Source organism: Strix uralensis, chromosome 30 (assembly GCF_047716275.1).
Source record: "Strix uralensis isolate ZFMK-TIS-50842 chromosome 30, bStrUra1, whole genome shotgun sequence".
NCBI classification, from domain to species: domain Eukaryota; kingdom Metazoa; phylum Chordata; class Aves; order Strigiformes; family Strigidae; genus Strix; species Strix uralensis.
Genome location: NC_134001.1, coordinates 211786 through 227919, shown reverse-complemented (window position 1 = coordinate 227919; position 16134 = coordinate 211786). Strand labels below are relative to the sequence as shown.

The following is a 16134-nucleotide window of genomic DNA, read 5'->3' as shown; positions in this document are numbered from 1 at the left end:
GACTGAGGGGGCACTCGATCCCCTCGTCCAGACCATCGATAAAGATGTTAAACAGGAGTGGCCCCAAAACCCAGCCCTGGGGGACACCACTCGTGACCGGCCGCCAACCGGATTTAACTCCGTTCCCCACCACTCTTTGGAAATGGTGTCAAAGGCCTCACTGAAGTCAAGGTAGACAACACCCACAGCCTTTCCCTCACCCAATGAGCAGGTTGCCCTGTCGTAGAAGGAGATCAGGTTTGTCAGGCAGGACCTGCCTTTCCTAAACCCGCTGACTGGGCCTGACCATCTGGTTGTCCCGCACGTGCTGTGTGATGGTGCTCAGGCTGAGCTGCTCCATCAGCTTCCTGGGCACCGACATCAAGCTGACAGGCCTGTAATTTCCCGGATCATCCTTCTGACCCTTCTTATCTCTGGGCGTCACATTAGCCAGTTTCCAATCTCTCAGGACCTCTCTGAAACACCCCCCAGGGTGCTGCGGCAGGGGGAATCAGGGTGTCTGGGTGCCGCGGCCCTTCAAGGTAAAAAACGTTATTTTAGATACATTTTATTATGAATAACTTTTGTTACGACTATGGCTGGTAACCATCACTACATTATTAAAGAGAACAAAAAAAACCCAACAAACCCAAAGTGCCTGGTTTTTACCCCAAAATAGGGATGGGGGGGCAGGTCAGTTACTGGAGGAGTTGGAGGCGTTGCTGGGGCTCAGGCGGGGGCAGCGGGGGCTGTAGGGGGGCCCCCCCTCGCTTCCCCCCACCTCAGACTCTTCCTCCTCTTCGTCACTGCTGAAAATCTCCACCTGGTCGCGAGCGGCCCCCCTGGCCACCTTCCTCTTCCTCCTCCTCTTCAGCCTCATCCTCTTCCTCACTGCAGGCCAAGCCCCCCCCGCCCCGCTCGCTGCTGCTCCCGGAGCCTTCGGCCTCCTCCTCCTCGCCACTCGCTCCCCCTTCGCTCTCACTGCCTTTCTCACACTCTTCGTCTGGAGGAGGAGGAAAAGGAGGAGGGGAAGAGATTATGGGGGGTTGTGGGGGGGCCCACAACACTCTGGCCCCCTCCCAGGGGTTCCCCCCACCCCGTACATGATCCCGCCGCCTCCTTCTCAGCCTCCATCTCCTCCTCTTCCTCCTCCTCAGGCTCGTCGTTCTCCAGCTGTGCCCTCCGCACTTCCTGGGGGGGTCAGCAAATGGGGGGGTCAACCAGATGCCTGGGTCCCCTCTGCATCCCAGGGGGGTTGGCAGGGGGTCCCCAATACCACACACCCCCCCATACCTGAGTTTCCAGCTCCTTCTCGTTCATGTCGCGGTGTTTCACCACCAGCACCACGTTGGTGCCCAACTGCACCCCCACCCGCGCCCGCTGCTTGCTCAGCTGCACCCTGAGGAAAGGGGAGGGGGTCAGGCACCCTTGGGACCCCCCCCAGACCCTCCCCGGCACCCCCCAGGTCCCTCCCAAATCCCCTGACCCTGCCTCACCCCCACCCCACCCCTGGACTCCCCCCTGCCAGATCCTGAAGCTTGTGTTGTGTGTCCCTCCCCTGCCCAAATCGACCCCCCCCAGTGTCCTGGCAGGCGGGGGGGGGGTGGGGGTGGTGTGGTGGCTCAAGCACCCATAGGGACCCCCCAATGCCCCCCAGACCCCTCCCAAATTCCCCAGACCCCACCTGAACCCCGCCCCCCCCCCCCAAGACCCTGAACTCCCCACCCAGACTCCAAACTCACCCCCCCTGCCCAAATCCACCCACCCCAGGGACCCCCGCAGTGTTCTGGCTGGCAGGGGCGGGGCGGGGCTCAAGCACCCATAGGGACCCCCCAGGACCCCCCTGCAGCCCCCGGACTCCCCAGATCCCCCAGACCCCAAACTCCACCCCCCAAGTATAAGGGCCCCCCAAGCTTTAGGGGCCCCCCCCAGCTATAGGGGACCCTCCCACACACATCCTCGGGGGCGTAATCCATCTCCTCCTCCTGGTCCCGCTTCCGCAGCGTCTCCTCCACCGGTGAGAAATAAGCCATGAACTGGTTCCCTTCCTCGTCCATCATCCCCCTGTGGGCAGGAAGGGGTTAAAAGGGGTGTGGGGAAGCGACACAGGACACAAAGACCCCCCCAAAAATGTGGGGGGGTGTCCCCCCCTCTTTTCCAAGCACCTGATCATGGCCTGGGGCATCATCTCCAGCGCAGCCGGGCCGCTCGTGTCCTCGGGCGCTGGGTCCGAGTCGAAGACGACTTGGGCGCAGAGGTTGATCCACATCTTGGGGGGAGCAAAAAAAAAGGGGGTTTGGGGGCAAAAAGGGGGTGTTGAGGGGGGGCAACACCCCCACAACCACCCCCCCACATCTTGAAAACCACCGTTCTGCCACCAAAAGTGCCCTCTCCACCTCAGATTCCCCTTGGAAGGGGGTTTCTGTGCCTCAGTTTCCCCTGTGGGACAGTGTCATGGAAATAGGGGGGATTTGCAGTGTGTCCCCCCACTCGGTGTGATTTGGAGGTGCCATGTGCCCCCCCCAGCTCGGTTTTGGGGGTGTCCCCCGCCCCGGTACCTTTTGGAGCTGGTGGGTGCTTGGATTTCCTCCTCCAGCAGCTTCTCATCCGCCGGGTCGAGGAGCACTGTGCGGGGTGGGAACACACGGGGAAATTTGGCTCCTCACTTCCGCTGTTGGGGTCTCCCCACAATTTTGGGGTTCCCCACAGGGTTGGGGTGTCCCCCCCCTCAATTTTGGGGTCCCCCCAACCCCAACTGGCAGCTCAGCCCCTTGGGGGAGCTCCCGGGGTGTCCCTCAGCCCTGGGGTGGCTGCACCCATCCCCTATGGGTACCCCCCCCACCCCAATCTGGGGTGTGTCCCCCCCCTAAAGTCGGGGTGTCCCCAGCCCCCCCCACCGGTGGGGTCGATGCGGTAGGTGTCGGGGTTGATGAGGTCGATGGTGACGCCCAGGTCGGGCTCCGTCAGCAGGTCGTGTTTGTGCTGCTTCTCCAGTGACGTCGCCTTGTACTGCACAAATCAGGGCACGTTCAGGCACCCCAAAACACCCTCCGAAAACCCAAAAGCTCCCAAACCCCGCCCAAAATACCCCCAACAGCCCAAAACACCCACCAAAACACACACACGCTATGATGTCATAACAGCACCCCCACGCACTATGACGTCATCAGGGAGCCCCACCCTTGCGCCATAATGTCACAGGAGGACGCAGGCATACCCCCCCCCCGTACGCTATGATGTCATGAGGGGACCCCGACACCCAGAACCACCCCCCAGGTGCGCTGTGACGTCAGGGAGGGACACTGGTTGTGTGTGGGCTGTGACGTCACGATGGCACACGAGTGTCTGGGACCCCCAAACCCCCCACGGGCGTTATGACGTCACGAGGGCCCCCCCCAGGTCTCCACCACCCCGTCCCGGAGCGTGTGACATCACGAGGGCACCCAGACCGCCCGGTCCACCCCCTCCCCCCCGTCGTGACGTCAGGCCCATGACGCCCCGTACCTGTGGCCCGGCTCCTCCCGCTGCGCCTGTGTCTGGATAGTGGGAGCCATGGCGGGGCGGGGCCGGGCCCTGCGCAGGCACGGAGAAGGCAACTACATCCGGGCCGCGCCAGGACCCCTCGTCCTGACGTCACTGCCCGGCGCGCGGGGCCGGCCGGGAGCCGAAGCCAGGCGCGCGCTAGGAAGATGGCGGCGCCCCCGCAACCGCCGCCAACGGGGCCGGGCCCAGGCCCGAGCCCGGCCGCCGCTCCCGCACCGCCGCCGCCACCTATGCCCGCCGCCCCCGGGCCGGGAGCAGTACCGGGGCAGGCTCCGGGGCCGGGGCAGCCCCCGGGGCCGTCGCTGCCGGCGCAGGTGGCGGCGGCGCAGGCGCAGGACTTCGACCCGGTGCAGCGGTTCCGCCTCCTGATCCCGCAACTGAAGGAGAGCCTGCAGGTGGGCGGGGCCTACGGCGGCGGTGGGCGGGGCCGACATGGCGGGGCGTTCTGATGCTACGCGGGGGCGGGGCCTGACGCCGAGAGTGGGCGGGGCTACCGCCCCAGGGGGCGCGGTGCTGGGAAGGGCCAGGACCGGCCGCGACCCCCCCAAAATGGGTCACCGCTGCCGGGTGACACGCGTGGGGCCGCGTGTGTGTGTCCCCACCCCCCGGCGTGGCCGTGTCCCCCTGACCCCTTCCCCCCTCTTCCACAGACCCTGATGAAAGTGGCAGCACAGAACCTGGTGCAGAACTCCAGCATCGACAACGGGCAGTGAGTGACCGTCCCCCGATATCCCCCATCCCAGTGCCCCCCAGCGCCCCCCAGTCCCTTCCCCGAGTTCCCCAGTGTCCCTGCCACACCGTGGGGGGGCGGCAGTGGTGCTGACAGGGGCCCCGCCTCGCAGGAAGAGCGCCGACGGAGCCCTGCAGCGTTTCGACAAGAGTCTGGAGGAGTTTTATGCCCTCTGCGACCAGCTGGAGCTCTGCCTTGTGAGTCACAACCCCCCCCAGCCCCCTCCTGCTGTCCCTGTCCCCCCCCAGCGTGGTCCCCACACCCCCAGTGACATTGTTGCCCCCCCCAAACCCCAGTCCCCTTAACACCATCCTCACCCTGCTGTCCCATCCCTGCCCCCCCAATCTTGTCCCCTCTGCTGTGTGTGTCCTCTCCGCAGTGACCCCCAACATGTGTGTGTGTGTGTGTCCCCGCAGCGCCTGGCCCACGAGTGCCTCTCGCAGAGCTTCGACAGCGCCAAACACGCCCCCGCCCTGGTGCCAGCAGCCCCCAAAGGTGAGGGGGGGGCAGGTGAGACCCTCCCCTACACCCAATACCTGCCCCTCATCAAGGCCCAGATCGCCGGCGCCAAGGACATCCACAACGCTCTGCTGGAGGGGGCCAACAAAATCACCGGCAAGCTGCCCCCCCCGGGGGGGCCCTGAGTGTTTTGGGGGTCCCCACAGAGGTCATGGACTCCCCCCAAAACTTCCCACGGTGGTCTGGGGGTGAATATGGGGGGTTTGGGGGGTCTTGGTACCATGTGCAGAGGTCTGAGTGCAAGCGTGCTGTGTGGAGGGGTGCTGATCCCCCCCCCGCTGCAGCAGGATTTTTGAAACACACCCCCCCCCTAAAACTCCCACAGGGATCAGAAGGCGACTTGGGGTGTCCTGCTGCGCAGCGTGGGGTCTGAGCGTGGAAATGGGGGGCCCAGTGTAGGGTTTGGAGGTGCTGACCCCCGCGGGGGGGGACGGAATTGGGAAGGGGGGGACGTGGGGGTGCTGGACCCCCTAGTTTTGTTGGGCAAATGCCTGGATTTTGGTGAATAAACTGGTTTTTTTCTGATATCGGCTCCTCTGTACTCATGGGGGGACCCAGGGGGGTGGTTACCCCAGTTCTGGGGGGTAAACGCCTGGGTTTTGGTGAATAAACTTTTTTCTCTGATATCGGCCGCGTGACGTCGCTCCCCCGCCGCGCCCCAGTGCGCTCGCGGCCTTCGCGCCGCGGGATTTGACCCTCGCGCGCCGCCGTCGCGCGCCGCCGCTGAGGGGCGGGTGACCGCGGTCGGGGCTGCGCCCCCGTCACGTGACGCCGGAGCGGCTCTCGCGAGACGAGGCGGTCGGAGCGGGACCGGTAGCGGGGCCCTGCCGGGCCGAGGCCGCAGCCGACAGCGGGGCCGGGGCCTAGAGCGGAGCCGCCGTCCCGTGCGGGTAAGGAGGCGGCGGCGGCGGCGGGGTCCCCCCAGAGATCGCCCCCCCCCCCCCGCCGGGGCCAGATCTGGGGCTTAGGCCTCTGGTGAGGGGCTGCCCGGGGCGGCCTGTGTCCCCTCCCCCGCCGGGACACCCCCATATTACACGCCCAGACCCCCTTTCCCACCCCCCGCCCCCCCCCAGAACACCCCCAGGCCCCCTCAGGACGCCCCCAGAGCCCCCTGCCCAACCCCCAGGACACCCCCGACCCCCCCCGCCCGTCCCCCCGGCACACCCCCATTTCCCACCCCCCAGACCCCCCAGCGCCGCCATGTCGGACAGCGACGACAGCAACTTCTCGGAGGACGAGAGCGAGCGCAGCAGCGAGGCTGAGGAGGCTGAGGAGAACGAGGTGAGGCTGAAGGCTACAACTAGTGGGGGGGGGGGGGGGTGTGTGCGTGTGTGTTCTTCCTCACACACCCCCCCCCCCCCACCCCCCCAAAACTCCCTAGGCCGAGGAGGAGCGTGCCAGCGCTGCTGGCAGCGAGAAGGAGGAAGCTGAGGAGGAGGAGGAAGAAGAAGAGGAGGAGTACGATGAGGAGGAGGAGGAGGAAGATGACGACCGACCAGCCAAGAAGCCGCGCCATGGCGGTTTCATCCTGGATGAGGCTGGTGAGCTGGGGGGGCCGTGGGGGTGTTGGGGGGGTTGCTCCTGCCCCCCCACCCCAGCCTCACTCACCTCCCTGACCCCCCCCAGATGTGGATGACGAGTACGAGGATGAGGACCAGTGGGAGGACGGGGCCGAGGACATCCTGGAGAAAGGTGAGGAGAGTCCCCACGCTGCTTTGGGGGCCTCTGTGGGGCTTGGGGGGGGGGGGGGGGGCGGGCCTTTGGGGCCCCCCTCCGGCTCCCTTCCCCATCCTGGAGGCCGGAGGAAGAGGATGGAAGCGCAGCCCCACAGTGGTGTGGCTCTGGGGGGGCCAACCCCTGCCTTCCAGCTCTTACCCTCCCTCCCAGGCCCCTTTCCCCCCTCCAAAACTCACCACTTGGGGGGGGGGGGGGCGGGAGGGATGGCGCGTCTGTCTGTCCGTCCCTCCGTCCCCGTGTCCTTCCGCTCAGCACATCTCATCCGCGCTCGCCTGGGGTTTTTATTTTGCTTTTACTTCCCCCCCTGTTCCCCGTCCTTTTCCCTCCCTGTGCCACCGTCTGAATTTTGATTCCTTCCCCTTTGTTCCCCCCTCACCCGCGGGTGGTTTTGCCGCTATTATTTGCTCCATCCTCCACCGCCACTCCTTGTTCCCGAGCAGAAGAGATCGAAGGTAAGCCCAAATCACCCCCCCACACTCCCCTCCCCACATTTCCATCTGTCCCCCAACTCCGGGGCCAAGCCCACTCTCCGCCCCCCCCCCCCCCCCCCCCCCCCCCATCCCCCCGCGGGCGACATCTCAACCCTTCCTCTTCCTCGTAGCTTCCAACATCGATAACGTGGTGCTGGATGAAGATCGTTCCGGCGCTCGGCGGCTGCAGAACCTCTGGAGGTGATGGTGGCTCCATCCGTGTGTCCGGCTGTCCGGTGGGGCGGTGGGGGCTGCACTGACGCCTTCCCCCCCCCATTCTTTTTTCTTTCCCCAGGGACCAACGCGAGGAGGAGCTGGGCGAGTATTACATGAAAAAATACGCCAAGTCCTCAGTGGGAGAAACGTGAGTCCCCGTCCTCGTCCCCAGCGCAATGCGGAGCAGCTGCCCCCATCTCCCCACCGGTTCTTATGTTGTATTTTTATAATTTTCCCTCTCTTTTTCTAGCATTTACGGTGGCTCCGATGAGCTCTCGGATGACATCACACAGCAGCAGCTGCTGCCTGGAGTCAAGTGAGTCCCCCGGAGTGGGGCGGGGGGGAACCCCACGTGGTTTTGGGGGTGGGGGAAAAACCTCATGTGGTTGGGGGGGGGAAAAAACCTCATGTGGTTTGCGGGGCTGGGGGGGGGAAACCTATGTGGTTTTGGAGGAAAAAAGGAGCAAATTGGGACGAGCCACCCTGTACCGGCATTTTTTTCTCTGCCCCCATGCAGGGACCCCAATCTTTGGACTGTGAAGTGCAAGGTGGGTTTTTGGAGGGGGGGGTTGTGCAGAGCAGAGCTTGGCGTGAAGAGGCGGGGGCAACGTACCCTAAAACGTCTTTTTTGGCCCCAGATCGGTGAGGAGCGCACCACAGCCGTCGCTCTGATGCGGAAATTCATCGCTTACCAGTTCACCGACACGGTGAGGCCATGGGGGAACTGGCCGGGGGGGGGGGTGGTGGGAGCAGCATGGTGTCCCCAACGTGTCCCCTTGTCCTCCAGCCCCTGCAGATCAAATCGGTGGTGGCCCCCGAGCACGTCAAGGGTTACATCTACGTGGAGGCCTACAAACAGACGCACGTCAAGCAGGCGATCGAGGGGGTGGGCAACCTGCGCATGGGCTACTGGAACCAGCAGATGGTTCCCATCAAGGAGATGACCGACGTCCTCAAAGTGGTCAAAGAAGTCACCAATCTCAAACCCAAATCTTGGGTGCGCCTCAAAAGGGGGATCTACAAAGATGACATCGCCCAGGTGAGGAGGGGAAGGAAACGGGGACGCTGCGGTGGGCAGGGGCAGGGACACGCAGCCAGCTCACCCCCCGGCGGTTATGCCCCTCAGGTGGATTACGTCGAGCCCAGCCAGAACCAGATTTCCCTCAAAATGATCCCCCGCATCGACTTCGACCGCATCAAAGCCCGCATGAGCTTGGTAAGGGGATCCCCGCCGGGATGGCGCTGGCACCCCTGGCCACCTCTGAAGGGTCTGGGGTGGCCCTCAGGGACCCCCCGAGGGGTCTGGGTGGCCCCCTGACGGGTCTGGGTGGCCCTCAGGGATGCCCTGAGGGGTCAGGGTGGCCCCCCAAGGGGTCTGGGTGGCCCTCAGGGACCCTCTGAAGGGTCAGGATGGCCCTTAGGGCCTCCCCGAGGGGACGGTGCTGGCACCCCCAGCCCCCCCGCCTCTCTTTGCTCACCCCCCGGCTGCCCCCCTCCCCCTGCAGAAGGACTGGTTTGCCAAGAGGAAGAAATTCAAGCGACCCCCACAGCGGCTTTTTGACGCCGAGAAGATTCGGTAGGTGATTGTGACATCAGACGTGGCCCAAAAAGGTCCCCCCCGGCAGAGCTGCTATCGCGGAGGGGGGCTTTTGACCCTTTTGGGGGGTGCTTCTGCCCACCCAAGGGGTGATTCGGGTTTTGCCCCAGGTCCCTGGGAGGTGACGTGGCGTCCGACGGCGACTTTCTCATCTTTGAAGGCAACCGCTACAGCCGCAAGGGATTCCTCTTCAAGAGCTTCGCCATGTCGGCCGTGGTGAGCGCCACCGCTGGGGTTTAAACCCAAAACTCACCGTTTTTCCCCCCAAACCGCTTCCTTTCTAACGCCAAGGGGCGTTGGGTGGCTTCTCAGCAGCAACGTTTTCCATCCTATCTCGGCAGATAACGGAGGGGGTGAAGCCCACCCTGTCCGAGCTGGAGAAGTTCGAGGACCAGCCCGAAGGCATCGACCTGGAGGTGGTGACGGAGAGCACAGGTAAGTGGGTGCCACCCCCATGTCCCTGTCACCCCCTGCCTGTGGCGCTGTCCCCTCACTGTCCCCCCCCTCCCACACCCAGGGAAGGAACGAGAGCACAACTTCCAGCCCGGTGACAACGTGGAGGTGTGCGAGGGCGAGCTGATCAACCTGCAAGGCAAAATCCTCAGCGTCGACGGCAACAAAATCACCATCATGCCCAAACACGAGGATTTGAAGGTCGAGGAGTCCCCGGGGAGCAACGACGGCCCCCCCCAGGGACACCCCCAGCCCCTTTTCCCTGTGCTCATGGTGGGTTTTTTTTCTTCCCCAGGACATGTTGGAGTTCCCGGCTCAGGAGCTGCGGAAATATTTCAAGATGGGCGACCACGTCAAAGTGATCGCGGGGCGTTTCGAGGGCGACACGGGGCTGATTGTGAGAGTGGAGGAAAACTTTGTTATCCTTTTCTCCGACCTCACCATGCACGAGGTATTTGGGGGGTGAAATGTTCACGTCCTGACCCGAAACAGGCTGTTTTTTGGGGGGAAAAGGAGGGGAAACGGCTGCATTCTCACGCTTCTCACCCCCAGCTCAAAGTTCTGCCCCGGGACCTGCAGCTCTGCTCGGAGACGGCGTCTGGTGTGGATGTTGGGGGCCAGCACGAGTGGGGCGAGCTGGTGCAGCTGGACCCCCAAACTGTGGGTGTCATCGTCCGCCTGGAGCGAGAGACCTTCCAGGTGAGTCCCAGCTCCCCGGGGACGCCGGGAAGAGCCGCATCTGTGTCCCAGTTGGGGTTTTCTCGTGCTCAGAGCTGTGCCTTTTACCCTGGAGCAAGCGGGGGGGGGGGGTGTCCCAGTTTTTGGCTGCCCCCCGCCGGTCTCCCAGTCTCTTGCTGTCCCTGCAGGTGCTGAACATGTACGGGAAGGTGGTGACAGTGCGGCACCAGGCTGTCACCAGGAAGAAGGACAATCGCTTCGCTGTGGCCCTCGACTCGGAGCAGAACAACATCCACGTCAAGGACATCGTCAAAGTCATCGACGGGCCACACTCGGTAGGGGCTTCTGGGGTTTGAGGGGGGGGTCTGGGGTGGGGGGAAGGGGCAACAGGCCCCTCCTGGTGCTCAGAAGGTTCCCAGGGCTGTTCTGGGTCTGTCCCTGCTTCAGGGACCATCCCTGGGGTGAGCTGGGCACCATGGGGGGGTCCTTGGTGTATTTGGGGTCCCTCCTGGCACTGAGGGGACACCAGGTCCCCCCTGGGTATGTCCCTGCTTCGGGGACCATCCCTGGGGTGAGCTGAGCACCACGGGGGGGTCCTTGATGTATTTGGTGTCCCTCCTGGCACTGAGGGGACACCAGGTCCCCCCTGGATCTGTCCCTGCTTCGGGGACACTCCCTGCTCGGGCTGGGCACCATGGGGGGGGTCCCTGGTGTATTTGGGGTCCCTCTCGCATCCTTCCCAGCACTGAGGGGACACTGGATCCCTCCCAGCACCCCTCCTGGGTCCTTCCCATTGTTGGGGTCACCTTGGGGCTTGTCCCCCACCTTTTTCCCGGGGCATAACTCCCCTGTTTTTCCCGGGGCAGGGCCGCGAGGGGGAGATCCGGCACCTTTTCCGGGGCTTCGCTTTCCTGCACTGCAAGAAGCTGGTGGAAAACGGTGGAATGTTCGTCTGCAAAACCCGGCACCTAGTCCTGGCGGGGGGCTCCAAGGTGAGGGACACCCCCAGGGACTGCCAGGGAGGGCTGCAGCCCCCCAACTTCCCTGCAGCCCCCCCAGTTTTTCCGCTGCTCCCCCCCACTCCAAGCGCTGTTTTCTCTCCCCTCTCACAGCCACGGGACGTCACCAACTTCACCGTGGGGGGCTTCGCCCCCATGAGCCCCCGTATCAGCAGCCCGATGCACCCCAGTGGGGCTGGTGAGTGGTTGGGAGTGTCCCCGAGGCCACGGGGGTGTCCCTAAGGACCCCCCCCCAAAGCCTTTATCCCGATCCTACAGGCCAACGTGGTGGTTTTGGCGGCGGCGGCATGAGCCGTGGCCGCGGGCGGCGGGATAACGACCTCATTGGGCAGACGGTCCGCATCTCCCAAGGACCCTACAAAGGTGGGGGCACCTTCCAGCGGGGCTCTGGGTGCCTGTTTGTACCCCCAAACAGAAGAGGGGGAGGCCTCAGGGATGCCTGGACCCCCCTCTTTGAGCCCCCATCCCGCCCCACAGGTTACATCGGGGTGGTGAAGGATGCGACGGAGTCGACGGCTCGCGTGGAGCTGCACTCCACCTGCCAGACCATCTCGGTGGACCGCCAGCGCCTGACCACTGTGTGAGTGCGGGGGACAGGGACCCCGTGAGGGGTCAGGGTGGCCCTCAGGGACCCCGTGAGGGGTCAGGGTAGCCCTCAGGGACCCCCTGAGAGATCAGGGTGGCCCTCAAGGACCCCTCGAGGGGTCCGGGTGGCCCTCAGGGGTGGTGATGTTTGGGCCAGCACCTCCCCTGCGGGTGGGTGACACCCACAGACACAAGCAGGGCTTTTTTAGGGGGTCTGTGCCCCCCAGGCACCGTGTCCCTCTCCCCTGACACCCCTGTGTCCCTGCAGGGGCTCACGCCGCCCGGGTGGGATGACATCGGCCTACGGGCGCACCCCAATGTACGGCTCCCAGACCCCCATGTACGGCTCTGGCTCCCGCACCCCCATGTACGGCTCACAGACCCCCCTGCATGACGGTGAGTGGCACCGGGGGGGTACTTCGGGGATTGGGGCACCCTGGGGACACAGAGGGGACATTGGGGTGGCCTGGGAGGTGGACTGGGATGAGATGGGACATTGGGGGGACCCAGCGGGATGGAAGGAACGAGGATTGGGGGCACCTGGAGGGTTTTGGGGGGACCCCAGGGACAGAGGGGACAAGGATTAGGGCGACACAGAGCGGACATTGGGGTGGCCCAGGGGATGGACTGGAATGAGATGGGATGTTGAAGGAACATGGCGGGATGGAGGGAACGGGGATTAGGGGGATCTTGGGGGGACATGGAGGGGTTTGGGGTGACACAGGGGTGGAGGGGACAGAGATTGGGGACACACAGAGGGGACACTGGGGTGACTTGAAGGGGGATGGACCAGGCTGAGATGGCACTTTGGGGGACACAGAGGTGACAGGGCTGAAGTAGGACACAGAGAAGGGGGGGCTCAGAGGGGTCCCCTCAGCCAAAGGGGGCTCAGGGGAGCCTGACGGAGCCGCCGGGTGCCCCTGGCAGGCAGCCGCACGCCGCACTACGGCTCGCAGACGCCACTGCACGACGGCAGCCGCACGCCCGCCCAGAGCGGCGCCTGGGACCCCAACAACCCCAACACCCCCTCCAGGTAGGGCCGGGGGGGTCCCCCGTTTAACAGGGGGGTCCCCCATCACCGGTGTTGCGTTTAGGGTAGGAGATGAATTTGGTGAGAGATAAATCCCCTTGGGTTCTAGCCGGCCCTCAGCGGTCAGAGGGGCGAGGGGCGGCTGGACTTACCCCTTCATAGGTATTACATTCTGTTGGGATTAATACACCAGCTGGGCCCGTGACTGTAAGTCTGACCCGGCCCGAGCAGGCACTCGGGAGAAACCGTCAGGTTCACCAACAGGACGGTTTATTTTCAGGCAACATTTACAGATTCTTGAAGATTGCCTGCGATAAATGCACAAACCGCAGGTTGGCTCTAGAGCACGACACACAAAAAGAGAAAGCAAACCAAACCGATGGCAATCACACACACACAGTCCCGGGGACACACTCGGGTGGCCCAGGGGATCTTACCAAAGGGCGTCCCCTCTGGGGGGGGGAGCACAAACCCGTCCGTCTGTCCCTCCGGTTTGGGGTCGGATTATCGTCCCTCCCAGGCAGGTACAGACTTGGGGTACTATTTACTGTAGTAGGCGCGGTGAGCGGGGGGACTGGAGTCAAATCGTTATTCTATCATTAATAACAGAATTAGTTTCGTGGTGCCAAGGGGCACGGCGGGTTTTTGTGGGGAAAAGAGAGAGGACGGGAAGCAGGGTCGGCTTGGTACGGCGGGTGCAGCTTGTGTGGGAAGAAGGGAGGATGAGGCACAGAGCTGGCGGGTTGCTACAAAAAATCCTATTTCGAGGGAACCGAGCAGAACAGGAGATAAATCTGCCCTTGAGTGAAAGGATGGGACCGCACGGCCTGCACCTCGCTTCGCATTCCTCCTTGGTGCCACACCAACCACAAATCACTGGACCATCCCCCCAACCCCCCCGTCCTGTGTTTATTCTGGGCACTCGCTGTCAAGGAAAACGTCTCACTGCTGTGAATTTCTCACTGTTTTGCTCTTTTGCCTTCCTCACACTTCCCATACCCAATTTCCAATCACTAATTTCCAATACCTAACAACCGGGATGGCCCCTTTTTGGGGTCCCTGCACTGTGACGATGACACTTGTCTGTTTCCCCCCGCCCCCATAGGGCCGACGAGGACTTCGAGTACGGCTTCGACGATGAGCCCACGCCCTCGCCACAGGGCTACGGGGGTACCCCGAACCCCCAAACCCCCGGGTACCCGGACCCCTCGTCCCCCCAAGTCAACCAGCCCTACAACCCTCAGACCCCAGGCACGCCGGCCATGTGAGTGTCCCCCCCCTACCCCCCAGCATGCTCTGGGGGACCCCCAACTGCTCCTCTGGGGCAGGGGGATTGTGCTCCTGGGGACCCCAAACCATAGCCCCAAGGGGAAATTGTGTTCCTAGGTGGGGAGGGGAGGGGAACTGTGCTCCTGGGGGACCCCAAACCTCAGCCCTGGGTGCAAACTGTGCCCCCAGGCTGCAGTGTTGGCCCGGGAGGACCCCAAATCCTCCAACCCCATCCCCAGAGCCCCCCCCAAATTGTGCTCTGGGGGTGCCAGCTCTCCTACCCCCCCCCCCACCCAACAGGTACAACACAGACCAGTTCTCGCCCTATGCCGTCCCCTCACCGCAGGGCTCCTACCAGCCCAGCCCCAGCCCCCAGAGCTACCACCAAGTGGCCCCCAGCCCTGTGGGCTACCAGAACACCCACTCGCCGGCCAGCTACCACCCCACGCCGTCACCCATGGCTTACCAGGTACCCCCCAGCCACCCTGTAGCTCTCTTAAACTCCCTCATAGCCCCCCACAACCCCCATATAACCCCTCATCTCCCCCCTACAACCCCCATAGTCCTCGTAGACACACTGTAGCCCCCCCAAACTTCCTCATAGACCCCTACACCCCCCAAAACTCCCACATAGCCCCATATAACCCCCTAAATGCCCTCACCACTCCCCCTACAAGCCTCGACACCCATATAACCCCCTAAATCCCCTCATAGTCACTCTGCACCCTCCTAAACTCCCTACAAACCCCGGTAACTCCCCTTGTAGCCCCCATACACCCCTCTGAACTCCCTACAACCCCCCAAACCCTCTCATAGCCCCATTATGACCCCCAAACCCCTCCTTGTAGCCCCCCAACACCGCTTTCTCTCTCTCCCCAGGCCAGCCCCAGCCCCAGCCCCGTGGGCTACAGCCCCATGACCCCTGGGGCCCCCTCCCCGGGGGGGTACAACCCCCACACCCCTGGCTCGGGGATCGAGCAGAGCTCCAGCGACTGGGTGACCACCGACATCCAGGTGAAGGTCCGTGACTCCTACCTGGACAGTCAGGCGGTGGGACAGACCGGCGTCATCCGCAGCGTCACGGTGAGACCCCCCTGTCCCGGGGGGGGGTGGTTTCGGGGCAGGGAGGGGGTAACACACATGGTGATGCTGATTTTCCACCCCCCTTTTTATTGTTTTTATAGGGCGGGATGTGCTCCGTCTACCTGAAGGACAGCGAGAAGGTGGTGAGCATCTCCAGTGAGCACCTGGAGCCCGTCACCCCCACCAAGAGCAACAAGGTAGGGCCCCCCCCAGCCCCATCCTTTATCCTGGGCCCCCCAACACTCCCCCCACCACCGCATGCTCCTTTGGGGACCTTCTAGATCCCCTCAGGTGCTACCCCAGCCCCCCTGGGACCTCCCCACAACCCCTCTGGTGCCCTCCCAGCACCCCTGGGACCCCCCACCAGCCCCCTCAAGGCCCACTCTCCCCCCATTTGCCCCCCACCTCAGGTCAAGGTGATCCTGGGGGAGGACCGTGAAGCCACTGGGATCCTGCTCAGCATCGATGGGGAGGATGGGATCGTCCGCATGGATTTAGAGGAACAGCTTAAGATCCTCAACCTCCGCTTCCTCGGCAAACTGCTGGAGGCTTGAGGGGGACCCCCTGTGCCCCCCTCACCCCTCCCCCCTGTTGCCCCCCGTTTTCTTTCTACACACCTGGTTATTTTCCCCGTTCCTTTCTACACACCCGTTTTTTTTCCCCCGGTTTCTTCCTACACACCCGGTATTTTCCCCCTGGTCAGTGTTGCTGGTTGTAACAAGGTTTAGTTGTCAAATAAACGCCTGTGGGTGCAGCACCCCCTCTTCTGTGCTGCCTTCTGGGGGGGGCTGTAAAGCTTGGGGGGGAGGGGGGGTGGGGGGTGTGAACCAGGGCCCCTGTGCCCCACTGGGCTGGGGAAAGGGGTTACACTGCCCCCCGGGGGGCGGAGAGAGGGTTGAAGCGGGACCCGCGGGGGGGTGGGGGGTGTTGAACCGGGACCCCGCTCCGGGGCGGGGGCTGAAGCCTCTTCAGCGCCGGCCGCGCACATGCTGCACCCTTACAGCCCGCCTCCGCTTCCGCCTCCTCCTCTCATTGGCTCTCCCGACGCTGTCCCCGCCTCCCCGCCGCCGCCATTGGCCAGCACCCGCGCCGCCATTGGTGGTCGGCCCTCAGTCCCCGCCCCTCGCATCTTGCTCCCGCCCCGTTTCTCCCGTGTTGCCGCCGCTCATTGGCTGGAAGCACAGCGAGGGGATTGGCTGCGGCGGCCGCGCCTGCGCCCTTGGGCG

The 16134-nt window shown here is 64.0% G+C and overlaps 2 protein-coding genes across 4 annotated transcripts; one reads left to right on the top strand and one right to left on the bottom strand.

The window, feature by feature from the left end:
* Positions 1 to 531: 531 nt before the first annotated feature.
* LOC141935913 (RNA polymerase II-associated factor 1 homolog) lies at positions 532 to 3612 on the bottom strand (the record flags this gene model as incomplete). The annotated part of the gene is made up of 9 exons (XM_074852599.1): positions 532 to 982; positions 1093 to 1170; positions 1273 to 1378; positions 1933 to 2043; positions 2145 to 2248; positions 2347 to 2350; positions 2538 to 2604; positions 2877 to 2988; positions 3484 to 3612. Coding segments are annotated over 9 exons (1020 nt in total), but the record flags the coding sequence as incomplete, so codon positions are not given.
* A 1909-nt stretch (positions 3613 to 5521) lies between these two features.
* Positions 5522 to 15665, top strand: SUPT5H (SPT5 homolog, DSIF elongation factor subunit). Of its 3 annotated transcripts, XM_074852637.1 has the most exons (30): positions 5522 to 5661; positions 5956 to 6052; positions 6153 to 6312; positions 6398 to 6463; positions 6949 to 6960; positions 7110 to 7179; positions 7274 to 7342; positions 7445 to 7510; positions 7712 to 7742; positions 7833 to 7901; positions 7982 to 8233; positions 8321 to 8410; positions 8700 to 8770; positions 8902 to 9007; positions 9133 to 9226; positions 9309 to 9445; positions 9540 to 9695; positions 9797 to 9943; positions 10111 to 10257; positions 10789 to 10914; positions 11035 to 11119; positions 11200 to 11304; positions 11419 to 11521; positions 11795 to 11922; positions 12454 to 12559; positions 13662 to 13820; positions 14126 to 14294; positions 14705 to 14908; positions 15010 to 15105; positions 15319 to 15665. In XM_074852637.1, exons 2-30 carry the CDS (start codon positions 5972 to 5974, stop codon positions 15460 to 15462), a joined length of 3249 nt encoding a protein of 1082 aa, XP_074708738.1. In that variant the 5' UTR covers positions 5522 to 5661; positions 5956 to 5971; the 3' UTR covers positions 15463 to 15665. The 3 variants fall into 3 exon arrangements, 2 of the variants coding, with proteins under 2 accessions (XP_074708738.1, XP_074708740.1); XM_074852639.1 differs by lacking the exon at positions 6949 to 6960; XR_012626664.1 differs by lacking the exons at positions 12454 to 12559; positions 15319 to 15665.
* The last annotated feature ends 469 nt before the right edge of the window (positions 15666 to 16134 follow it).

Coding starts and splice junctions, on each gene's coding strand:
- SUPT5H (XM_074852637.1), top strand. CDS start 5,972: ATGTCGGACAGCGACGACAGCAACTTCTCGGAGGACGAGAGCGAGCGC. Junction 7,902..7,981: donor CTTACCAGTTCACCGACACG/GTGAGGCCATGG, acceptor CTTGTCCTCCAG/CCCCTGCAGATCAAATCGGT. Junction 9,227..9,308: donor GGTGGTGACGGAGAGCACAG/GTAAGTGGGTGC, acceptor TCCCACACCCAG/GGAAGGAACGAGAGCACAAC.